This window comes from Vidua macroura, chromosome 1 (assembly GCF_024509145.1).
Source record: "Vidua macroura isolate BioBank_ID:100142 chromosome 1, ASM2450914v1, whole genome shotgun sequence".
NCBI classification, from domain to species: Eukaryota; Metazoa; Chordata; class Aves; order Passeriformes; family Viduidae; genus Vidua; species Vidua macroura.
In genome coordinates this window covers 90,278,108-90,303,699 of record NC_071571.1, presented here as the reverse complement: position 1 = coordinate 90,303,699, position 25,592 = coordinate 90,278,108, and the positions used below count along the sequence as shown (strand labels likewise).

At 40.5% G+C, this 25,592-nt stretch overlaps 1 protein-coding gene across 2 annotated transcripts in view; it reads left to right on the top strand.

Moving 5' to 3' along the window:
- The first annotated feature begins 12,504 nt into the window (after positions 1-12,504).
- Positions 12,505-25,592, top strand: part of LPCAT1 (lysophosphatidylcholine acyltransferase 1) — a 63,888-nt gene continuing 50,800 nt past the window's right edge. The window contains exons 1-3 of one of the 2 annotated variants that reach the window (XM_053983931.1): positions 12,505-12,682; positions 17,933-18,075; positions 19,579-19,793. In XM_053983931.1, the coding sequence (XP_053839906.1) occupies positions 12,566-12,682; positions 17,933-18,075; positions 19,579-19,793 (475 nt within the window). In that variant the 5' untranslated portion in view covers positions 12,505-12,565. The remainder of the gene's footprint in view (positions 12,683-17,932; positions 18,076-19,578; positions 19,794-25,592) is intronic. The other variant, XM_053983923.1, reaches the window with a different exon arrangement.

The following is a 25,592-nucleotide window of genomic DNA, read 5'->3' as shown; positions in this document are numbered from 1 at the left end:
CCCGATGCAATCTGCCTGCAGGGGCAAATACAGTTATCTCCTTCTAAATTAAAATTGTAACTCATTTGGTACAGTTTACACAAGGCCTCAGCTTTGACACATGCAATTACTATGAACATAGGAGGAACATGATTGCTGAGAGCCACCAGAAATAGAGTTTAATCAGAAAACATGGAGTTGTTCCAACAGATTTGTAATTTCACCACTTGCTATTCTTTTATGTTCCTGAGTGTTCAGATAATTAGATACACTATTTTTTTGCTTCCCAAGAGGCCAGCGAAAGCAAAATTCCTTCTTTTACATTAACAAGATGAAATTATAATACACAAAATCTATAACTTTTCTGTTGAAATGACAAATTTATACAACATTAATTTTACTACTTACAAAATGTTACAAATAATTTGTTCTGTAGTATCAGTGTGTATCACAAAATGTAGACTTAGGTGAATTAATCACCCATTCAGATGGATTGCCCAGTCTATCAGCTTTTATTCACATAAGAGCCCCTAGGTTGCTCCCTTTGCCTATTTTAAAATGCAGAGTTTTTTAAAAGTTCTTTAAAATATAAGGTTCATATTTTGTTTCACTGTTAGGGAATAATCCTCTGGTATAGTGGATCAGACTGCAGATCCATTAAAAAAAAATTGAGATGTTAGCAAGCAGATTCATAGCTCCCCCTGAGCTCTGTGCCCCTAACTCCTCTCTGAAAAAGGGATTTTTAGTGTATTTGATCAAGTTTAGTGAAACATAGAGATGAATTAACAAAGAGACATCACTCACTGTAATTAGAAAGGAAGATTTGAACTATATGTTGCCCTGCATGATGGAACCATGTTCTTTCAAGAATAGGGCTGTTCATGACTCAATTGCTTTTACAAATAAAAGCATCTAAGCAGTAAATATAAATGAATAGACAAGTGCAACATTGCGGGGTTTTGCAGTCCTTTTACTGGGGTCTGAACACATTCATCTTAATTATACTTTAATACCAAGTTCCCCAGGCTGATGGATGGGCCTCTGGGAGAACTGTAGGTCAAGTAGGGAGTAAGGTTACAGAAAAGAACTACAAAAAATACTTCAGGTAAAGAAAATGCATGGCTGATGGTGTGCTCTGTAGTACAAATGTGGTCCTGCAGCTCTGGCTGTTTTTTCAAGAGGCCACCTGCTTTCTATTTCTCCTTTTATGTTAGCCATTAATTTTGCTGCCACAGGCACAATTCATACTTACAAGGTTGGAGGCTCAGACAAAAGCAGCTGCTGTTTCAAATAGCACTACTCCATTCCCAAGACAGCCAACTCAGCTGTAACAACATCAATGACGTGGATACACCAAATTCACCAAAAGATAGACTTTCCCATCTTTAACACACTCTTTTATGCTGCATACATAACAGCAAAGCAAACCCATAAGGCTGGAAGGAAACAAATTGCAGATAAGGCAAGTTTATGGAAAAAAAATAGTCTGGAAGAGCAACAGAGAAGCAAAGCAAAAGAAAAAAAAAAAAAAGAAAAAGAAGAAGAAGAAGAAAAGGATTTTATAAATATTTGTGATGAGGTTTCCAGCCTATCTCAAGCAAACTTCTTGGTCTAGAAGCTTTTCTTGGTTAGTGAAAACCTAACTTATTTGATAGTAGCAGTAGCAGATAGTAGCAATTTATAAAGAGATGGCAAAATAGAAAAATGTTGTATCATCCTTCTTGTTTAAGTGTGGGATGTCTGAGTCCACTGCAAAGGCAGATTTATTTTACTTGGCCCCAGGAACATGCTCTGAGCCATTGGGACACACTTTTTGCCTTTCTGCCATTCTGGCAGCCTGCGTACCCCCAGCCCTCTCCCCAGGACCCCACACTCAGCAGGCTCTGTGGGAGAAGGCAAAGCACCTGCAGAGTTCTCTCAGGTCTTAAAGAGTTTCTGGCCTGAAACACGGCCCTGAGCAACCTCTGCTTTTTTGTTTAAAGCCCATTTGGTTTCGTCTCAGCCAATTCTGAGAAAATCCAGCCCAGGGATCCCTGCACCACACTTCCAAAGCTGAAAATGTAAGTAATACAACTCAAAGCATCCCAATACCATCACAAGCACAGCTCTTGAATTGCATTGATGTTGATACAAGGAGGCAGGAGCCTGTAGCCAGAAGCAGGATCAGGGAAGAAGAAGATGAGAGAAAAGGACCACAGTAGCCCAAGTAGTCTGCCTTATGTTGCAGATAAGAAAACACCCCCTGAATCAGCTGGAAATTAATCATGCCCTTGTACACCAAGGAGAGTTAGAGTTTGGGAGCAGTTCTGCACTAACATGTGGGGATAACAAGGGCTCACAGTGAGTGGTTTTGCAATATCCTGAATGGAAAAGAGACTGATTGTTCCCTGTCTTGTCCAGTACTGAAGCAAAAGCCAAAAAATTCATTTAGTAGCAGCCACGCTCAAAACAAACAAAAGGAAGTGGCTCACCACACAGCAGACGGAGAAACAAGAAACTCCTCAACTCAGAGGCTGCAGCTTCAAGAAGTGTGATGGGCCTCTAAGAGAGTCTGCAGGAGCACTTAAAAGGTCCTAAGTGTTGCAAAAGAGACCACAGCAGATTCAAGAAATACCCTCAGCTGGGAAAGTTTTAAAAGGGAAGTATTTTATAGATTTGTTTTTACTGTTCCCAAGCCATAGGCTTTTGGACACTGTTGGAGACAGGATAATGGATTAGGTAGCCCGTGATCTGTACCAGTCCAGCCATTCCTCTGCTCTTAAGGTTTATATGTCCTACCAGCTTCCAGTTAGCAGCAGCTGGGATATTTCCAGGGCTGCAGCTAAACTGCTGAGTTTGACAGCCACATCAGGCTTATCCTCCAAAAGTATGCATAATCCCATTTTTTTAACCTGTTTCTGATCTCCATATTATCTTGCAACAATAATTCTAAACTGTGTTTATAAACTGTGTATAAAGGCACTTCATCTTTGTTACTTTTAATAGGTTACTTGGCACCTTCATTGAAAGTGCTTTTACTCACCACATTATGAGCAAACAGTAAAAAATCGGGGGATCTTTATCATATTCTTTACCATACATTCATGCAGCTCTTTTCTAGCCTGAAGCAGTTCATCTACTTATTTATATTTTATCCCTCAGTGCAAAATTATTCTTATAAAGTGTTAGTACATATTGTAGGAGGTAGCTTTGAGAGTTTAATGTCAAAATTGACTACAGATAAAGCATAGGAATTTAAAGGACAACTGTTTATTTCTATAGATATTTTTCAATTCCTATTATGGTCTTCTATTGTGCTGATTTTTCATGGAATACACACTCTACTCTTGTACCAGCCTCTTCTGCACCCTTCTGTCACAGTTCAGATAGTTACAGGCACATAAGCTGACTCTGATGGAACTGTGAGGACACTGAGTACTGTAATATGAACATGAAAACACCAAATACTAAGTATAGCAATGGCAAATGCACAGCACTTAAAAAGAAAGGACTGTCCAAAGTGATACTACATTTTTATGATGGCCACTAAAATTGGTAGTAACAGTGGCTCAACAGGAATAAGGATAGAATAGAAACACTTTTGTAATTCATTTGATTTGTGATGTTAGACTTAAACTTCTCTCTTGTGCTTGTATATGGAGACAAAAGCAAGTGTATATACTTCAAATGTAAAGACAAAATCTGTTGTCCTGTAAGAACAGGTTTATTTGCTGGACCAGCACAGCTTTCCGCTAGATGGTGCTCCTAGCCTTGGGAAAGCCATAGAGAGGTTAATACCTGCTGCATTGCGAGGGGAGGAACAACTTGTTTAATGAGCTGGTGAGCCAACAAATGCAAAGTGGCATCTTGCAGATCTCAATCCACATTTCTAGATCCCTAGGCTGCAGTAATTTTGTCATTTCCTCATACCTGCTAAGTACTCACAAGCATATTTTCCATTTCATTCTCATGTTCTAGTCTTCTCATCACAGAGACTGCCCCAGTCTTCACCCACAAAATTTCACAAAGCCTGTAAAGATGACTCTAAAACATTTTCTGCAAAGCAGCTTTGTGCAGAAACCACATCTCTCAGAAAACTGCTTTAGGAAAAAATATCTATATGCATATATTATGCAAGTTCTTTATCTGATAATCTTCATTCTTACTGCTATTCTTTTTATCTCCTCCACTATTTCCATAAGGGTTACCATCTTCTTCATTTTTGACAGGCAAAAGAATACTGCTCTTGACAGACACTCACTTTTGCTATTCCATTGGCAGGTATCACAGTATAGATCCACATCACCTCTCCTCGCCCACTAAGAGGCATTAATTCTTTTGACTTGGGCAACACTTACTGATACCTTCTCCTGTAGGCTCTTCCATCTGGTAGCAGAGAAGCTTTTCCATCAGCCCCCTCAGAATAGCAACATATGTAGAAGGATGTTGAAATACTGGAGACATTTCAGAGATGAGTTGCAGAAACGATCACAGAGAGGAAAAAAGTATCTCCCAGTGAGAGATTCAAAAAGTTCAAATCTTAAACACTTTAAAAGTGTTTAAGTACACTCATTTCCCAAGATAGGAAAAGGAAGTTAAGAATTAGTAGAGAACCAAAAATACAGACATAGTCCAGTCCAAGTTAGCACTGGTGTGCAGCAGAGTTGGGTTCATATGAGTTATAAGATGGAAGAAGCTAAAACTGAGCAGACTATGAAGTCTTCCCAAAGAGACTTGTGGGTTGTGGTTGGTTTTGCTTTTTATTTGTTTGCTTCAGTTTTTTTCTCCTTGCAAGAACTGCCTATCTTTGGCTCAAAACAGCTTTCTCCGATGGGTGGAACAGCCCAGCAGCTGGCAGCACCATCACAATTTTTGTGTCAGAAATGTACTGCCACAGTACATTAAAGTGAGATTTCTCTTCAGGATGTAAGATTTTTCTGACATCTAGAAAATCACCATTTACAATTGCTGTCACTGGAACACTGCTGATAAACCAGTTGTTGTGACAATAGTCCACACTGCCATCATGAAGGAACAGTCCACAGTGCTGCAATGCATTTGGAAAGACCACATAGTCATGTGGGCTGCTGGTGAGATTCATGTATCCAATGTACTGATACCTCCTTTTAAGTCATTGCCTCCTTTTAAGTCATTGCCATTCCCTGATTTTCACAAACAGTTCATGTGACAAAAACAGTCCCACACATGCCACAGATAGTGAACTTGATATTTTTAGGGCAGGTGGGCCTTGAAATATATTTCAGCTTGGCTACCTGCCACACTTTGCTTTTTGTCTCTGATGCTGACTGCAACCATTGCCCAAGTCCCTGGCTGCTGGCAGATTTTCTGTGCGGTTCATTACTTTAACTCACAAGTCGAAGAGATTAAGTCCACCACTTCTGGAGCAATGGCCGTTGCAATTTTGGCAATGGCCAAAAGCAGAATACCACATGACCACCTAAAGTGATCTCTGTAACTTCTGCCCACAAATCCCAGACAGCAACTTTTGCATGAATTTCTAATTCCATTAAGAAAGACTGAAAATATTTACTACAACAGCTAATGTGAAAAATGTAAGCATCTGAAAGGAAACCTTTGAATGTTTATTTTTTTCACTAGCCTTTTCCCAAATCTGCTCTGGAAAAACGATCTGATCCAGCCAGCAATAGCACAGTATGAATGAATCAAAAGTCACTAGCAGGGAGCTCCTGCAAACTGAAAACTGGGTACTTAGTGCCATCTTTTTCCACTTTACAAAACAGACATAAAAAATCAATTACCTTTTGGCAAAAGCCAATGAAAAGTGTTAAAACATAATCTATACAAGATTAGTATAGAACAGGACTATGCAATTTACAACTGAATCATTTCAAGTGACTATTACTACTTGACAGGGTTCAAAACTTTCACATCAAATTAATGCAGTCTGTATAGCCAACCTTACTGTTTGTCATCATGGCTCACTGTTGTAAAGTATTTCTTTTGAAATGTTACTAACACAAAATGTTCTATTCAGATAATCATCTTTTTATTGGCAAGATATTCTTGAATTTAAGAAAAGCTGTAGAAAAGTTAGGTACAATCAGTCATATTAACTAACCACTCTGTTCTCCAGCATGAAGAAATTGTTCGTATCATGAAGAACAACTAAGTAATTCTGAGCTCATAGAAGAGCCTATCTAAATTTAACTGCTGTATCATGTTAATGAGAGATAAAATGCCCTGCATCCACAAACAGATGGTGCTAGCCCACATTAATAAACTCACTGGAGAACTTAATATGCTTAGATTTAGATAGGTTATTCCACTGGATGACGCAGTCCATGACGCATCCTGAGGCAATGTACCTGTATTTGGCAGTTCTTCATCATCTTACTTGGTTCTCCTGGCTACACCGTCTGCTGTCCCTGTGTCCTGTCTTGCCTCTGGGCTATCCTGACTTGCATACAGGTGCAGCTCTTTGTGGTTCTTACTTGTGGAAGCCAAAACCACTCACGTTGGCACAGTCATATTTTGTATTTTCACACAATCCCTGGATTTTACTGACCCCATGGAAGATTTGTGCACCCATCGGCATTTGGAGAGCAGTTAGTGTAGCCCTGCTCTCCCCAGCAACATCCACACACACACACTCCTTTCCCCAGCAGAGCGAAGGGAGTATACCGGTATGAAAGATATGGATGCCCATTTCTGCCTTGCCCTGCTCCATCTGAGGGCTGCAGCTGCCAGGGAGCTGGCAGGGGCAGGGGCATGAGCTGGGCATAAGGCTGCTGGCACCACTGTGACTCCCATATGGGCTTCTTCTGGCTTCAGGCTGTGATTTTGCCTCCCTAAAATCCAAGGCAACAGATTGAATCTGGACATTTTTGCCCAGGGATCTTTTGGCAGCTCATCCTATCTGCACTTCTAAAAGCATAAAATGTTTGTATATTATGCTTTGCATATTTAGCCAGTGTTATTAGCTTATAGTAAATAAATATTTCAAACATATTAAGTATCATACTATTTCAGAAAAATTAAATTAAGAATTCATGTGATTTGAAAACAGCATTGGATGCAATTGGATTGTGGTATTAATTTCATGAAGGCTGCTTCTGGTGATATAATTTATATGAATTTGATTCATTTTAACAGCAATCTCTATTACTATTTGTTATGTGAATAATGAACAAAGCTTCTGAAAATAAATCTTTGGATACAATTTTCCTCCTCTTCCTCATTATTCTTCTGAATAATGTTAAAGTAGCACTCCTTAAATAAAAGTTGCCTAACACAAAACCTCTGTAAATAAATACAATAACTTAGAAATGAGAAATCATAAGAAGTGGGTGGAAGAGAACAAGTGCAAACTATAGTTCAAATATGCTAGAATTCAAAAGGTATTTTCGTAAGATATTGCAATATTTGCACAAAGACACAAGTGGAGTATTCAAAATCTTTAGATGTTCTTATCTACTTTATATAATGTGATCTGGAAGACGGGAAGTATTTCCTCTGTGTCCTAACTTGCAGAAATTATCATGATAGTCATGGAGCTTTAGCTGCTATATACCTGTGCATAGGATTTACATGAGGGCAGAGAAATACTCCTTATTTTGGGCATAAGTGCATCTGTAGAATTTGGTGAGCATGTATAGTCTACTTGCAAATGACAGATGCACCTGAAAAGGCAGAGGTAAGTCAAGGATTTCATTCCCTACCTTCCAAAATTATCTTGTGTCAGGGGCATACTGTTTCATTTCCTGAGTATTGCACTTTCCTGACAGAACTAGAAACATAAAATATTTTTAGCCAAGATGTTCAGAGAGAGAAGAGGGAGAAGGTATATGAACATGAGAAAGAAATGAACATATATATATAGAGAGGGCTACAATCATAGTGAAGTACTGAAAATATTTGCTACTTTATTTTGTACCTAGTTCCCATTATCTGGGCTCTGTTTTCAACTTCCTACGCCTTGTGCGTGTAGCTATTTACAAGGATGTGGTTTTCCAAGTAGGAACTGAGAGAAGTTCAGTCTAGAGCTAAACCATTCCTAAGAACCAAATATTTTTAAATGTCTCTGAGATATTATCAGAACTAGTATAGACTCCTTTTTATGTGTTTCAGTTTAAGAAAAATAAGAGATGAATCAAATACATGGGACAAACTGGGATACTATGGATCAATTGGTCAAGTATGAGGCAGATCTCAAATTGCACAGCAATTTGTTCCACTGTCTTAAATCAGCCTTTGAATGAGGTCAGCAAGGCTCCTGCTGACCAAGATTTCTTTTCCTTAATGGGGAAAGGATGGAATCAGCACACACTGCACCTTAAATTCACTCACTCTCATAAGGCTGGGTATTTCCAGTAGTGTGCAGGGGCAGGGTTTGTGCACCAGGTGTGGAGAACCAGCACCTGGCAAAGTCTGTGACACCTAAAACATCAGCCTGCTCCTGCCCCACTACTGAGAGGCCATCAGCGGGGGGATCTAAAGAGTTTCTTTGCAGTGCTGAAGCCAAGGTCACATGTGAACTATAAGACTGTGAATCCTGAGGTAAAACATAGGTGTTAAGAGAACAATTATGTCTTGAAAATTCTGAATTATGTTATGCTATGTTTCCTAATAATTTCTGAATGAGGGTGGTCTCTTTCTCTTTTTTAACTATCAAAGCAAGAAACTGCTCTTCTTCCCATAGACCTGCCACTAACTCCAGCCATACCTTTTCTGATTCAAAAAAGTCAGATGGATTCTGTGTTTCTTCACAAGTCAGAAGAAAAATGTTCATGCCTTTTCATTGGAAAAAATTGTACTACTACTAGTAATTCAACATGAATTTTTCCCTTCACAAAATACTTTTTTTATCAAATATTTTAAAAACCTTTCCTAGTTTAAACATAAAATAGATTTATAATGAAAGCCATAAGGGAAAAAATAAAAAAAGAAAATAAAAACACCCCTACAGAACATGTGAAATCAACTGTAGAAAAATTGTTTTAAGGGTAGAAGTGTACCAGAATCATGCTTGAATAGGTATCAGCTGATTCTACCAAATGGCCATCAAGGTCAAGGACCATCATAAAAATCAAAGCAAGGGCTTTTCCTAGGCAATATTTTTTTTTTTTTTTAATTTTGAAATAAAGTTCAGGGCTGTGGTCAGTATATTTGCTTTTTATGAACACTTCTTTGGTTTATTTTTGAGAAAACCACTCCAGTTTAGCTGTTAAATATTGAATACTCCTTTTCCTACTTTAAGGTTCACAGAAGCAGATTTCATAATATTTGTATGCTTTTTATGCATGAGTCCTCTTATTCATACAGCTCCTTATAAATCATATAAATGAATGGCAGAAAGGACCAATTAGAGCTTTTTCAGGGTAGAATGGCTCTTAGATGGTTGTGCAGTCTCATTTTAATGGTTTCAGGTTCCACAGTTTCCCTGAGGAGATTATTTGAGAGCTTACTGCAATTTGTTCTCACGATAGTCAGTTTCAACATTTCCTTTTCCAATTGCATCACAATACACTTACATCCATCATAATGTATCACACCTCTTGTGCTGCAAGGTAGATTCCATAAATCCTGCCATAAATTCATCACCTCTCCTTATGTTCTTATAAGTCTGTATTAGCTGAGTTATGTAGCACATGCCAGCCTTGAAAGCAACATCACAGTTATGCCTCTAGTGATTTGCACAAAAAAGCAGCAATCAAACCCCAGTACTACAGAAATACTCTATTCAAGTACCAAATTAATTCACAAAAATGATCCATGTCTTTTTAAATTCTATGGTTCTGTGTATTACAAGTATAAAATACTGCCCCTTCTTTGTGCATGCTTGCAGAGCCTTAACCCCATCTTCCTAGGGCTATATAATAAAATTCCAGGAGCAAGTTTTTATCATGTGTCTCTGGAAGGATTCAAATAAATTTTCCAGTTCACTACAAAAGAAGCAGTACTGCCGTGTGTGGCTGACTCTGCCCTGCCACGTAGGCTGGTCCCTTCACCCCTCTCTTTATCACATGCCAAACTGGTTTGCTTCCAGATTCCTAGCCTGCCTTTCCCATTCAAGTCCTGCCATGGGATTGCCCCTGTTCCAGCTCATGCTCAGTTCCTTTACTGCGCAAATTTTACTACACAAGAAACAGGGCTTACATTCATCTTTTTACAATTTCAGGTTAAAGGGACTACAGAGATAGGGAAACACATTCCTGCAAGTTTAAGACTGCTAGGTTGTATGTACATTTTTAAAGTTATCTGTCTTCAGTTATACTGATCACAGCAGAATTTTGAAGAAAACAAATGAGAACCAGAAACTAGGAAAGCATCCCTTAACATCCTAGTAGTTCATGTATGTACATATTCCATGAATTGCAATTTAATACCAATCTCCTAGCTTGCTTTAGAGGCTATATTATCCCTACTGAACAAATGAGTTCTATAAAACTACAAAGTCTCCTGGAAACTGTCGGGTGCTAATGTGCTAATTAGAAAATAATTGACTAAACCCATGAAAGCAGTAATAAAAAGTTAGAATACTGCTTATTCACTCAGCAATACAGAACAAGTACTCTATTAGCAAAGGTTTAAGAGCCAAAGGACTGGGCAGGTGCCTAGTACTTCATTAGGTTTTATAACTGAGGAGGACGTTACAAATACCAAAAGCTCTGATGTGAATAATAAATTATTTTTGGAAGCTGGCTTTAGAAAACAAATAAAACACAACCAGCAGAAATAAAGAAGCCTCATTACATCTCACAGTTGAACCCATTCCAATACCCTCACTGTACCTTGTGTCCTACACCTACCAGATGGGGAAGGAGGGCGTGCGCTGGAGCACTCTGATGGGCCATGTGCTGGGTAGCCAGCGGCCACCTCCTCCTCCTTGCTGACCTGCAGGACAGCTTTTACTGGCTGAAGAGGCTGAAAGAACCCTGAGGGAAGCTGCAATGAACTCCCTGGCTACGTGGCATGTGGGCCCTGTTAGAGAGAGTCTCTCCTTCATTCTGCAAAAATCTGTCGTTCATTACTGAAATCAGCCCCGTATGGCTGAGCCAGCAACTGGCTTGAAGTCACTGGAGAGGGAAAAAAGGTGAGGGCAGCTAAATTGTTTGGAATGCAGCTAAAATACTTCAGAGAGTTTAAGGTTAAAAGGGATCATTGGATCACATACCCTGACCACAGGCCAGTAAGTCTTACTACCAGTCCCAAACTGAGCTAAAGGAGCTTGGTTTTGATTAAAACCACTACATTTGCATTACATTGTCTCAGCTCCTGACCACTGGTTCTTTTTTTATTTTGTTTTCTTTGGTTTGGGTTTTTTTGGGTTTTTTTTTGGTTGTTCTCTTCTACCATTTTAAAAAGCTTTAGCACAGAAAATCTTGCAGAACTTTTTTACAAATTGGTAATGGGTTCAGAACGTATCATTATAAGAGACTTTCTCCAGTACTACAATGTTCTGGCAGGTCTTTCTTGCACCACTTGATCTTTAATGTCAAGAGCCACACACCATTAGAAGTACATATGGTATTAACCAAAGGACTCAGAGACCATTTTGCAGTTCTAAGCCTACTAGATTACAAACAGAGCCAACGATGTTTCTACAGTTACTTGTATCAATTTACCTGTGTTACTGAATGAGGCTATCAAAATTGTTTTTTAAGTTGAGGTGATTGACATTAAGGATGTCTTACTTATTTCTTTATCAAACCTCTTCTATTTCTTTTTGTACTGTTTTGCCTGTGGTTTATGTTAAAACAGTAAAGAAGAGTACAGGACATCCAGCTTGGCCTTTTGAAAATGGACAGAACACGAATGATTTTCTTTATTTCTTAATAACATACTTTTCATTTAAAGATTCGTTAACCCCAAACTTAGTTACTTCCTCAGCCGACTCTGTCAAGATCCCACGGTGCAAATGAGCCAGACTTCATTAAAAACTGTCTCGGTTTGCTTGGAACAGAGCTTCCCCGACGGACCTCACCAATTCCAGCCACGTGGTACCAGCTCAACACCTGGCTTCTCCCAGGTACGGCGGCGATGCTCATCCAGCACCGCCTCGTTCTCCTTTTCCTCTAAATTCCCCTCCGCCGCCCTACGCCCAGCGGAATCCCCGTTCGGGGGTTCGACCGAGGTGCCGGCACCTGCGCGGCGGTGGCGGCAGGTCCCCGCGGCCACCCCCGCCACATTCCCCCTCCTGCCGCGGGGGACGCGGCGCCGGCGCGGCCCCCCAGAAGCGGCCGGGCGGCGCCCCTCATGCAGCCGGGCGGGGCCGCTCTCCCGGCATGCCCGAGGGGGACGCACCGAGGTGGGCGGAGGGAAGGAGGGCGGGAGGGTGTGCGCCCACCGCGCCGCCGCCGCTGCTGCCACTTCCCATTCCCAGGCGTTTCCCATTCCCACCCGACGCGGAAACCGGCGCGCAGCCGAGCCGCTGTAGCCGGCGCGCAGGGCGCATGCGCGGGCGGCCGGGAGGGCGGGGGCCGGCGTTCAGCGGGGAGCGCTCCGGCCGCCGGTGCCGCCCGCACTCCGCGCTCCCGCCCGGCGCCGCCGCTACCCGGGGCCGGCGGCCGCCGCGCAGAGCCCGCGCCCTCTCCCGCGCCGCGTCCTCCCGTTGTCCTGCCCCGCCATGAAGTTGAGCGGCCGCGGCCGGGGATGCTGCGCGGGCGGCAGCCGGGAGCGCGGGCCGCCGCCGCGGAGCCCCTTCGTGCACCAGCTGCGCTTCAGCCCCCTGGAGAAAGCCAAGGTAGGGGCGAGCGGCCGCCGGGCCGCCCTGCCTCGCCGCCGCCGCCTCCTTCCGCGCGTCCCCCGCGGCGCACCGGCTGCCGGGCCGCGTCCTGCGGCGGGCGGGGGCTCCGCGCCGCCGGTGCTTTGTGAGCCGGCGGAGCCGGGCAGCGGTGCTGGGCGTGTGCGAGGCGGCTGCCGGGGGCGGCCGTGCCCGGGCCGGGCGGGCGGGAGTCTGGGGGCGGCCGTGATGCTGTAGTGCAGGGAGTGCACCTCAACTTGTGCTCCGATGCCTTCTTCAAAGGAAAAAAAAAAAAAAGAAACTGTTTTTTTTTTGTATTTTTTGCTTGTTTGTTTTGGGGTTCCCTTTATGGGTTTTCTCGGCACTTTGAGGTTTGGGAGTTTTTTCGGATTTTCTGGGTTTCGGGGTTTTTTTTGTGTTGTGGGTTTTTTTTTTAAATGGGGGACGGGGGAGCAGCCCTGCGGAGCCGCTCTTTTTCAGCGTCAAGTTAAGGTAGGTATTACCCTGGGCCGAGGCATCCCGGTGCGGCTGAAGTTTTGCCCCTGGGTAAATAGTCCCTGCGGCGTAATTTAGGTATGGTATTGTGCAGGTAGCGGTGAGACTACGAGAGGCGGTATTAAAATGCAAATTTGCAGTTGCTTGGCTTTTTATTTCATTGTTTGGTTTTAGGGGATTTTTTTTCCCCCCTCCTTGCCTCTGCCTTGCCTCGCACGGTGAGTAGTGGGTGACTATTCAGAGGGCATGGCCTTTGTCTTAGGCTTTCGGTAAGATCTGGGTCACTAGCTGGAGGAAGAAATAGCATCAGAGGCTCACCTAGTGAAGGGCTGGCCATTTATGCCACTTCCATCACTGTAATACTTCATAAAGCTGTTGTCTTGGGTGCCTGACAGCCTTCAGTGCCTGTTAACATTGGAAATTATGTTTCACTAATATTAAACCTCTTGGATCAAGGCGCTTTAGATCCTGCTTTGATTTGCATTTGAATGAAGTTCGTTGTTGCGCTGCCCTGTTGCTGCTCAGATGCTTAACGCAAGATATGTATGGCCTGACTTGAAAAAAACATCGGAATGTGGCTCGTGTTATGTATCGGACAGCCCAGGAATTTATAGTACGCTCCGTTGAAAAGGTTTTCACTTTTTATTAAGTTGCTGAGTATGTATTTAGTGGTTGCTCATAAATTGTTGCTTGAGCTGGAAAAGGGAGAAAAGGTTTGTGTCATCTACTTAATTTAGTTTCTATCTAGAGCTTCCTCAATAAATTGCATTGTTGTAAAGATTTTCTTTCCATGTACCATACTTTGTTTCTGAAGTCGTGGTTAATGCAATTAATGAGGTAGAAGTCTTTCAGGGAGCAGAGAGAAGCAAAGATAGCACATGTTCATAGGGACTAGGATTGTCTCCAGTTATAACAACTAATGTTGCTTTCTGCTTGGTTATTTATAACGATTTTTTTTTACATGCTGTTGGGAGAGGAGAGCAGACTCTGTTTTGCAGTTTTTGCAGTGTTGAGTCTCATAGGAGCTACTAGCATTGCTGATCTGATGTTAGTCCTGACAGATCTTGAGGTGCTTTGTCAGGGAGGTGACAGGTTGTAGAACACACCTGCTTTCTGCGTGGGCTGCCCTGTTCATAGGTATGAGATGTGAGCTTTGCCAGTGGATTTCAAGGATTTGAAATCCTCAGTGAAGATGAGGAGATGTGTTTAAACCGCTGTAGTTTGTCACAGTGCGCAGGCCAAAGCAGCAGCCTCCTCACCAGAACGTGTCTCAGACTTGCTTTTTAAGCGAGCAGTCTTTCACTGATATACAGCAGCACAGAGTTCTTTAACCCAACCTCCCTTCGGTCTTACTGTTGCAGTTTTATGCAGGAAAAAGCCCATAAGCTGGCATACAGAACTGTGGTAGATTTTTTTTCTTTGCCTTAGTCATGCTTTTCCAGCCTCTTCACTGATTAAAAGTTGTGCTTGAGACAGAAGCTGTTAAAGCAGAGCTGTGGAACTGCTCCACTTGAGAAGAAATGCTCCCCAGGTGAATTACAGAAGTGTGCATTCTCCTCCAAACAGCCTCGGAGAGCTACGGAGCACTCGGTGTGAGCTATTGCAGCTGAACTCACTTCCTGTTCAGCTGTAGGCATGTATTGTGTCACAGGCTTTTCTGTCTGTCCTGTGAATCTAATGGGGGTTTCTGGCATTGCACAGGCTATCGAGGAAGGTTAGGAATGTAGCTACAAGAAGTAGGGAGCCCAGGGGACTGGGAGACAAGACTGCTTTGTCCGATGGTCTGGTGTCTGTTGCTGATGGTCTGCCAGATAGCCCCATTATCTTCGCTACAACCTCGTCCTGCAGTCTGCAAGAGGTTAGATTAGCTTTTGTATTCATTAATGCAGCTCAGAAGTAGACACTTTTTAGCATGTTCCAGACCGAGACAGTGGAAGTGAAAGAAAGGTAGAAAGTGAAAGGGTAAAACAACCACAAGGAGAAGGAACACCATTACGAAGAAATATTTTTGGCTGTCAAGGGACTGTTCAAGTCATCTTTCACTGACTTTATAAAAACTGGGAGATTACAAGAGTGTAAAAGCAGTAAGACTGTTTCAGAACGGAGTCTCATCAGTAGAAATTATGGCTATTTTACTCTGATCTGAGGGTGACAGTAGGGGTCATTCTTGAAGCTACCTGTTTTATTTCAGTACTATCATAAAAAAATTCTTTCCGTGAGAAAGACATACATGATTTTATTAACGATGGATTTTGTTCATGCTAACATCTTCTGGGCACCTGTCATGTAAGTCCAAGCTCTTGATTCTTGTTACCACTGCAGAGCAGGCAGAAGCATTACTGGAGCTGTCAGCATCTGTAGCTTTTTTCCCTGCTGCTTCAAAACACAATACAATGCCATTTTCCTTTCTTCCAAGGTTTCTGGCCCTTTTATTTCACCAGTGCTGGTGTTCATTTGGTGCCTTGGTGAGCTCATTTGGCTCATTAAACGAGCATATCATTGTGTTTTTGTGTTCTGATTATTTTCTTTTGCTGGGATGGCTGTGTTTTTTCTCACTAATGAGCTGTATTGGCTCACTGGTAGCTCACATAAGTGCTAGAGCTGACTCAGGGGGAGGATTGAGGAGAGAGTGAACAGGACCACTCTTTCACAGCAGTGATCTGTTAGATTGGCTTAGCTGCACAGGAAAATTTATCCTGCTGTATTTATCTCCATGAATGTGTCTGCTGGGGAACTTGCAGAGTGGGGAAGTGGGTAGTGAGAGAATTGTTGAGGGATTAATTCCTAGCTCCTGCACTGCCATCTTTGGTGAGTTGAGCTATAGGGGTGATAATAGTGAGGAAGTATAAGTGTGGGATAAGATGTAATTTCTATCTGATATGTGTAAAAGAAAAATCAAAACCTCTACCATGTCAAATAGAATTCTCTTTCTCAGTATCATGACTGCTACTTTGTAACAAGTAATGGAAATTTTGTTGGGAATAAATTGTTTTTAGTGATGTTTTTTATGGTATTGATAATTTCCAAGTTGCATTTTTTTAGCTTCCACATGCATGAGAACTATGATACTGGTTTTCAAGATAGAAAAGAGACCTAAAGAAGTAGAAACAAGGGTACTCTGTGATTCTCTTGCTCAGCACTTAGATATGTAGGACCAGATATTTTGGAGAACTTGAAACTTGAGTTCATATTTTATACCTTCATTGTGAGGTCATACTTAAATCTGAATGCAATCTCTCTAAACAAGGGGAACATACGATACCTATTTAGTTTATGTGACTTGCCTTACATCAGATTTAAGCCCTTCTGATGGAAGACTGGAGATCAGTGTCCCAGGGCAGCCGTCCATTCCAAGCTGTCCATAGGTCTTTCACAGTAGACACTGCAGCTTCTGAAAAACTAAGTTGGATACTGTAGACCAGCAAATGGTAAATAAGCTGTAGTCAACCTCCTCTTGAGATTTCTTTGGTCGTGAGCTGAGCCCCTGAAAGTACAACTCTGGATGGACCTTTAGAGGTTTTTCATGTATCTCAGAACACAGGTGTTTACATATCACTTATTGCTAAACAGAATTCAGAACAGGTGCTGAACTACTGCCTGCTAAAAAGTGGCTGGTGTCACAGCCAGCCCCTGTACATTTGATGTGTTTGCTTCTTGCTGGCCATTACTATCCCCACTGTCTCTGGAAGGCCAAGAGGCCTTTTCTGCACATTTATGCCATCTTTTACGGCATTATGAATGCAACATCTGTTTCCATTCTTTGACGTGGCACTAAAATGGTCTTTGGAACAGAGAGTCAAGGGATGGAATACCTCCCTTCCAGTCACCCACCATTCAGCTTTGCCCTTAAGTAGGAGAAGACTTGGAGGAGTGGGAGGGAGGGAGGAGGTGTGAATCCTAAAGGTCTGTGTCCTTACCTGCACTTGTTTCACTCATTTCTTAGTGGCTGGTCCTTCTCATTTTAGAAACTTAGAAGGCAGGTGTTCTCATCTCCAGAATGCTCCTTTATTTACTGCCAGATGTGGTGGTCTTGTCTGTGGATGCAGAGTTGTCTGAATTGATGTAACTTTGGTGCTCATCTGACCATTGTAGTGTGTGAAGTTTTACTGGTTCATCTGGGAAAGCAGCCTGTCTAAGAAAAAAAAAAAAATCCTTTTTCTGTCAATTCTGCAACCTAAAGTAGAGTCTCCATAGGGACTGGAACCTGTTCTGGAGAGTGAGATTGTGGTTGTTACAAGATGATGGTGTCAGTCTGAACCAGCACTGGAAAATCCAGCTGCAGTGGGCTGGTAGCTTAGGGCTTGAACGTGGTATGTTGGGCTTTTTTCCTGCTGTGTGTTCCCTGCACCTACCCTAGATTTACAGATTTGTGCACCTACAGAGTGAGTTGGTTGTTGAGCTATTTTGAGAAGTGAGAGGAAGTGGTAAGTGAGCTCCATGATGACTAGATCTGCATTGGGGAAGAGAAGAATATGAATTAATTTTTCCACAGCAGCCTGGAGATGCATCAGATTAGGCACAACATGAGACAGCACCTTATGCGTTGTTACTCATCCTTGCCCAGCTATTGTGATATTGAAAAGTGTGCTTTTTCTTAACTTTATCTGGCATATCTGGAATTGAACAGTATTCTGCTGTTTCTACCATTAGATATTTTTAAGTTAAGAAATGGTATCAGTTTCTAGCAATCACTGACATTTTCAGTCTGAAATGGTGTTGGAATAATGGTTTTTTATTATTATTTTTATTTTGCAGATTGCCTTCATGACCTTGACTCTGTTTCCTATCCGACTCTTTTTTGCTGCTTTTATGATGTTGCTGGCCTGGCCTTTTGCGTTCATTGCTTCAATGGGATCTGATGAGCAAGAGCTTGAAAAGCCCCTCTCCTGGTGGCGAAAGTGAGTCACTGATGTGGTGAAATACTGAGATAATCATTATAAAGTTCAGCAGTTTGAAATAGAGGAAATGGGAAATACCTTTTACCTGTCTCAGAGATCTACTTTTCTCTTCAAAAGAAAAATATAAAAATTATTAAACACTTTCCTCCGGTGGGAAACTAGAAACGCCTCAACTCTTTGATTTGCCAGGTGATCCAAAAATTACACTGGTAATCTCTGGCTTCTTATCTTTATTGAGGAGGTAGTGCAAAGCTTTGATGTGGCATCTTCCATTGCATTTATTCCTGTAATGTCAACTTCTGGTTATGAAGATTGACTCTATGGAATGTGCTCAGATTTCATATTCTAAATTGTTTTAAACTGCTTCACCCCATTGTCTTCTGCCCTGTGATGAACTGACAAAACTTGTATTGATTCCCCGGGGGCTTGCCCCATACTTTGGTGTTTATTGAAAGTCTGTGATTGCTTTGATATTACAATGCTAATTAAGGTAGAATTAAGGTAGACAGTGTCCTCCCATCCATGAAAACTGCCATTTGAGGAGCAGGAAAGGAGGGGTGTATCACCTCTTCTATAGACAACTTAAAATTAGGAGCTGGCACTAGCATGAAGGAACGTGGTTGTGTTTTGCATTACAGGAGGGAAGGAGGTTGAGAACCCTAGAGGCATGTCACTTTATATTTCATTTGGAGTGATATCAATACAATAACTAATGGAATAATTGGCTACCTTCAGTCTTGCATACAGTTATTTTGAATCTTTTTTGATTCTCCCTCATTTATTCCAATTTTCAGGCTGCTCTCCAGCCTCCAGTCTCTGTGTTACAATTTGTGGTGTTCGATTTTTGTACTCTGTTGATTCAAAGTTTCTCTTTTCATGACTGTCAGACAGTTTAAAATGACAAACAAAACTCCTCAAAAAAAAACCTTCTCCACCTCACCAAAAAAAAAACCATCCACAAGAAACAAAAATCCAAATCACTTTAGGAGAAGATGGGGAAAGGGAAGAAAGTAAAATATTTCCAGAGCTCTCATATGTATCATGTAGGCCTCCCTGTGTTTGAGAATTTCTGCCCTACATTTATCCCATTTTGTTTGGGTAAACTTGAAATCAAAAATCAGGGTAAGTGCATTCTGGCAATATCCTAATAGAATATTTCAGGGCTAAATTTATTAAAGCTTTTAGATGTTACTAGAAAACCTTATTAGGCATTGTGTAGAAGAAACTTAACAGTCATAGTCTGAATTAAAATTAATGTTAACTAAAGGACAGTCTTGGAGACTGGAATGAATTAGTGTTCAGGTATAAAATGAAGTTGAAGAGCATCTTACCTAAAAAGTGGTTTTAAATCAGCTGAGAAAGTGAAGAACAAAGTGTGTGCAGTGTTCCAGCTCTGTTTTAAGCATCATATCCTATCTGAACTTTTGTCATGCATGTAATTTTTCATTTTATTATTTTAAGGTGTTCCTGTGGCAACATAACTGTTTTCCCAACTCTTTACAGGATAGTGGATATTTTACTGAAAGCAATAATGAGAATGATGTGGCTTGCTGGTGGATTCCACTGGATAAATGTAAAAGGCAGACGGGCATTGCCAGCAGAAGCAGCAATATTAACGGTGGCTCCCCATTCTTCCTACTTTGATGCCATTCCAGTAACTATGACCTTCGCCTCCATTGTGATGAAGGCAGAAAGCAAAGATATTCCTGTTTGGGGAAGTAAGTTGGTAGATACTTCATTTTTCAAGAACAATTTTAAAGAGATTGCTTAGGAAGTTCACTGGGTGTGTATGAGAAGGACTGAAACAGAAAGGAAATTTTGCTATAATATATGGTGAGAATTTTTTTTTCTGAATGTCAATAGAAAAAAATGGGGCAGGAAGGAGACAGGAATATCCTTTTTCCACTTTCTACGAAGTCGAATCCCTGTGTGAAGTCAAAGCAATCCTACAGAAGTCATGGTTCAATTTGCAGTGAACTTGTAACATTTTAAGACCTGCCAGATGGAAAAGAAGTTAGGATGGGGCTATAGAAGCAAAGACTGATGCTAGAGAGAAAGTCTACAAAGACTTGGTGCGAGTTGGGGTGCCCTCCCAGAAATGTGTTTTAGGAACGTGGTCTGCGCTGAACACTACCCTGCCTTGAGGGAGTGCTGCTAATCCTTCACACATCAATAACTTTGTTTCAGGCAGAGTGTGAGAGATGAGCACAAGAGCAGATTGATGTGCACTTGGGTTTAGTCATGAGAAAAGCTGATGAGCCTGAGTCAGTAGTGCTTGAATACTGTCTTTGGAATTATTCATGTAAGTTCTCACAAATATTTGAGGGACACCTGTGATTTTTGGTGCAGTTGTGACAGGCAAAAAATTGTGTAAGCTTTTGGGCTTGTAGACTTCTAACCAAAGTCTGTGGGAAGCATTTTGGAGAAACCCACCATCTTGTGTCTAGCAACCAGCAAAGTTCAAAGAATATCCCTGTGTCTCATTGTGTAGATTTTTATGGGTAATATAATTAGTGACAAAAGATTTTACTTAGGCCGTGGGCAGGACTCTTAAATGTAAAAGTCTAAGCAAAAGCTTTGAGTTCCTTTGCAACTAAGTAGAATTAGGCTGTTGGTGCTCACATCCTTCTAAAATTTAATTAGACAATATGTTTTTAAGGTCACGTTCAAAATTGGAAGCTGAGACATGGTCACAAAGGGTGTGTGGTTAGCTATGGAAGTTTCATTTAAGGAGTCTTGTCATATAAGGGTCTGCCTGTATGAGGTAAAATTCAGGCCAGATCTGTAGTTGCATCTTAATTTTGTTGAATATCTTACTAATGGTGTTTAGAAATTTGTGGCAATGAAAAATCTATGTAAAAATGAATAGATGCTTTGAACCAAAAGAAAAAGGGCACAGGCAGGCATGTGTTTTTGAAAACAAGTGCATAACAAGCATAGTGTGAAAACAAAAAGAAATTGAACTCCCTTGTTCAGTACTGAAAGAAGATACTGTTGACAGTATGTTGGCAGTCCTGTACAGCACAGGTGTATCCAGGCCAACTTGGGCTTTAGGAGCAGTCCAGACATGGAAGCAGAGGCTGATTTATCTTCTCAGGTGACTCAGTTGACTGTTTAATAATTGCTGGCTCAGCAAAATAAAAGTAGTCTGTGTGGAACTCCCTTTGATTTGAAGGTGGTCTGTCTGGAGGACCCAAAATAAATGAGATAACTCCAGTCTCTGTTGTGTTACTGCAATGTGATGAAATGGCAGAATGGCATTTGACAGTGCTATAATGGCTACTTAAGTATCCCACATAGCAGATTCAGTGGGAACCAGGAGAATCTGTAGCGATAGGGAGATTGTAGTTCCCCTGAATGTAACACAAATAATGTGTATCAAGAAGATCAAATTATTTTCTAAATATCTAATCTAATTTTGAGGTGACTTTTTCAGGAGTCCGTTGAAAGTCTAGACTTCCTACAGTACATTTTAAAAATTATTCACTTAATTTAGTTCATATATGAGTAAAACCAGTTACAGAAAAAGAGAACGTGTAGTGATTTGATGGAATATTACTGCAATGTATAGTGCAGTCAAATAAATGAATGTTTTGTCTTGCATAAAGCTGCATTTGCTTTATGCAAAAGTTATGTAGTCACTTGTGAAGCGTTCACAAAAGTGCCACAGAAGTGAGGCATACCAAAGATTGCAAGTGGGATTGAGAGTTCAAAAACCGTTTTTGTTTTTAGGGATGGACTTTTATATGAGCAACATTAATTATAGCAGTTTGTGTTCTTTGAGTAAAAGGACCTTAACAGAGAGGTAGTAATCGCTGTATTGATTAGTTTGGCTTAAAAATTAGAGAGAACTTTCCAGTAAAACTAATTTTTTTTATCTCTTTTACTGCTTTGAGAGAAGTTTTCTGTGAAGCAGATAGTGCTGACTATCCTCTCCTTTGTTGTAGTATTTTAATCCCAATGTTATTTACACCTCTCTACATGCACATACATAAAAAAATACGTTTCATGTTATTGGACCACTGATATTTCTCTTGTGCTTATGTGATAATGTGCTTATGTTTTTGTTGGATTGCCTGGTGAATTGTCAACACTCTAGATATTCGTCCAGAATTTATCCCAGAGAGGTCAGAATCACGTTGTGTGTTCTTCAGTTTTGTAAGTCCTGCAAGCTTGGTATACCATGTTCAGTCAGTGGAGCCAATCACTGATATTCTTAAACTTATTATCTCTTGAGTCTTGTGAATGGTTATTCTGAATCTTCTGGGAAGCTTTGAATAAAGTACATTCATTAACTATCTGAGCAGACTTAAATATGTAAAAAATGAAGTGGAAGAGGAAATTCGAAGAAAATTTCCCAGGATGAGGACTTTGGGTGAAGAGTACATCCTCATCCTGTATATTCAAGTATGATATAAATAAATTGGCTTTTTGATGTAATGACAGTGTTTATTAAGACATTGTACATTGTATACCAGAGAGATCAGGTGCTCTAGCAGGCACAAAATGTTCTGATTGCTAAATGGTTACTAAGATTGGTTCTGCAAGCATTTTAATAGGTTTCTGGAACAGCTGCCTATATTATTGTACCCTTAGTTAGTCAGTCATGGAATATTAAGCTTCTGATCCACTTGAAAGTCCAGATAATTAAAAGCCTGTTCTTTATGGGATTGGAAGTACTCCACAACTGTATTTGTGTATGAGGGTTTTTATTGCTGTGTAACTTGAAGGCAGCTCTCCTGGTTTGCAAAGCCCAATTTCAGAAGCAGACTTAATGTCTCATGACTCTTACAGATATCTTCATCCTTTTTAGGAAAACAAAGAAAACCAGATTTAAAAATGCTCTTTGAAGTTTTGGGAGAAGAGTTATGAACTCTTCAGTCAGTGGTCAGTAGTGAAGAAAATTATCCATTTGGCACACACACAAGGTTAACAAACTCTGGGGAGGAACTGCTTGCCCAAATATAAACAGTATTTTTCAATGATCATTAAAAAAATCAGTAGAGAATGCCAAACAGATGGAATATGTCATGATGCTGAAGGAAGATGTGTGTTTTTATACAATGACTTTCCAGAGTTTTGGTAGATTGGAGATGTGAACTTTGCTGGACCACTTCCGTCTTACAATGGGAAAATGGCAATGTTATACCTTACATGGTCCAAAGAAGTCAGATCAATTTGTCAGTACTTGTTTTGTCTACTGAATCCCACTTCAAGTTAGGAAAAGGCTTGTGTATAAATTCTGGATAGTTACACAGTCTTATTTTTGGCTGTTGGAGCAACCTGGATAAAAGTAGTTTTCATTGCTGCAATGATTGGTCCTGCCGCAGAAATGCTTCAGTAGGAAGAACAAGGAATTTATTAGTAAAATGAATTGAGGGGACTTTGGACCACTTTTATAATTTGAACATTTTCAGTGGTCTGAACTTTTAGAAACTAAATATAAGTGAAAAGTTAATTTAAACTTTAGGTAACTTCTCAATATCTCTAACACCGCTCTCTGAAAAGGAGAGGGAGTTGCTACCTGTGAAATGTATGGGATGGTATGTTACCTTAAGTTTATAAAGGGGAAGGAGGTAATTTGTGTTTGGCAGAACACAGCAGACCTGCAGAGAAATGGAGAATCATACAGTGCTATAAAGCTATCAGTTCTGTTGTAGATGGTTTTTTCCACATCTAGTAAACTCGTGAATTTTTGTTCATTTCTTGAAAGTGCATTATAAGCTTTTCTCAAGCATCATGACTAAAATATGAGAATAAAAGTAATTCAGGTGAAAGTATTTATGCTTGGGTAGCTGGGTATGTTTTCATCTCAAAACTTAAAAGGTGCCAAATTACCCACCAGTCTGTTGTGCAACCTAATCCTTTTGTCCTTCATCCCAAGTGCCCCTCTGACACCTTCCAAACACAAGGAAGACAACTGTGGTAAGCCCATAGCTCTTCTGTGAGAATCTCACATTTAAACACTTACGAGATTGGCTAAAACAGTCCTTAAACTCCTTGTGGAAGAATCTGTTCTAATGTATTAGAGATTTCTTCTAAGAAACAGATCTTCTAAGATCTGTTTTAAGGCATTACAGATTTCTTTTTTATACACTGTAAATCAGGGGCTTGAACTCTGAGGTCACCAGGATGAATGCCAACCTCCTATGCTACGTTGGCATTGTAGCCTGCCTTGAGTACACACTTGAGCTCCCCATTTCTGAGCAGCATCTTGAATTTGTTGCCAAGCTTATCCATTTCATCTTCTCCTTTAAAACCCTCTGTTTCAAAATTCAATGTTTCCTTCAGACTGTGGGCACCCAGATGGTCCTGCAAGATTTCAGTCTCACAGAAGCTCTCTCAGAAAGATTTAAAATATTTGCATTGTCACCTGTGTTATAGGTATGTGTTTATCATTTGGCTTGGAGTCCTGGAAAATTCTATAAAAATTACTTCTCATTTAAACTGCAACTGGAATGCTTTTAAACCACCATCACTAGTTAATATCATTTATTGAAGTTACAAACTGCAGTATATAGGAAACCTTCAAACCAATGCTGCTGCCTTCCTTAAATACTTTTTAGATTGGCAGCAGAAAGCTAAAACATAAAACCGTGTCCTCATACAGATATTGCAGGTGTCTCTGGGATAAAAAAGAAGTCTTTGTCCCTCAAGGAGTCCTTAAAGGAAATAGGTCATGTTTTCAAAGACCAACCCAAATACCACAATTTGCTTCTCTTAAAGCTAAAGAGGACACTGATTATTTACTTCCCACTACTGACCTTTCCTTGTCCTGTAGGCTGCATTGTTTCCTGCCTTTCTCTTTGGAAGTAGGGCGGAGAACTTTACCATTAATGCTGCCTCTATCCCATGAATACTTGGCATGCCTGCAGTCAGGTGATCCATCTGCTAAGCATTTAGTCAAGCTTGAAGAAGTTTTCTTGACATACCTTTATCTTCAGTAATTGATTCAGACTTGAGTAAAATAAGTATATAATATATATGTCACATATATAAAATAAGATACTACCACAGTATATTATATAATATACTACCAAAATATAAGAGATCTACATACTCTTACAGCATATCATTGACTATAATAACACTTCTTTTGTAAGAACAATGTAATTCCAAGTGCAAAAGATCCTAATTTTGCTTGAATTGAGTTTTGTCCATTGATAAAATTTTGTGTGTTTGTTGTATGTTTCTTGAGTTTTTCCATTTTTAAGGTCTCTGTGTCCATATACACAGGAAGTAATCATATATAACTATAACTTTCAGAGTACTTTTGAGCCTCTTGTAGATTTCTTTTCTTCTTTTCTCTACAGAAAAGCGCTGTTTTCATATCAGATGTTATTTCATTAGAAAAGTTATGAGTTCAGAACTTTGTGAGCATGTACATTTGAGTAAGGCAACTCTTGAAAACTAAGCCCAAGACAGAGCTTTTCAACTTCTATCCTTCATGGGTTTTGTACCCCTCAATACAGAATGCACAACATGGTGACTGCTATTAGAAAAATAACTATTTTTTC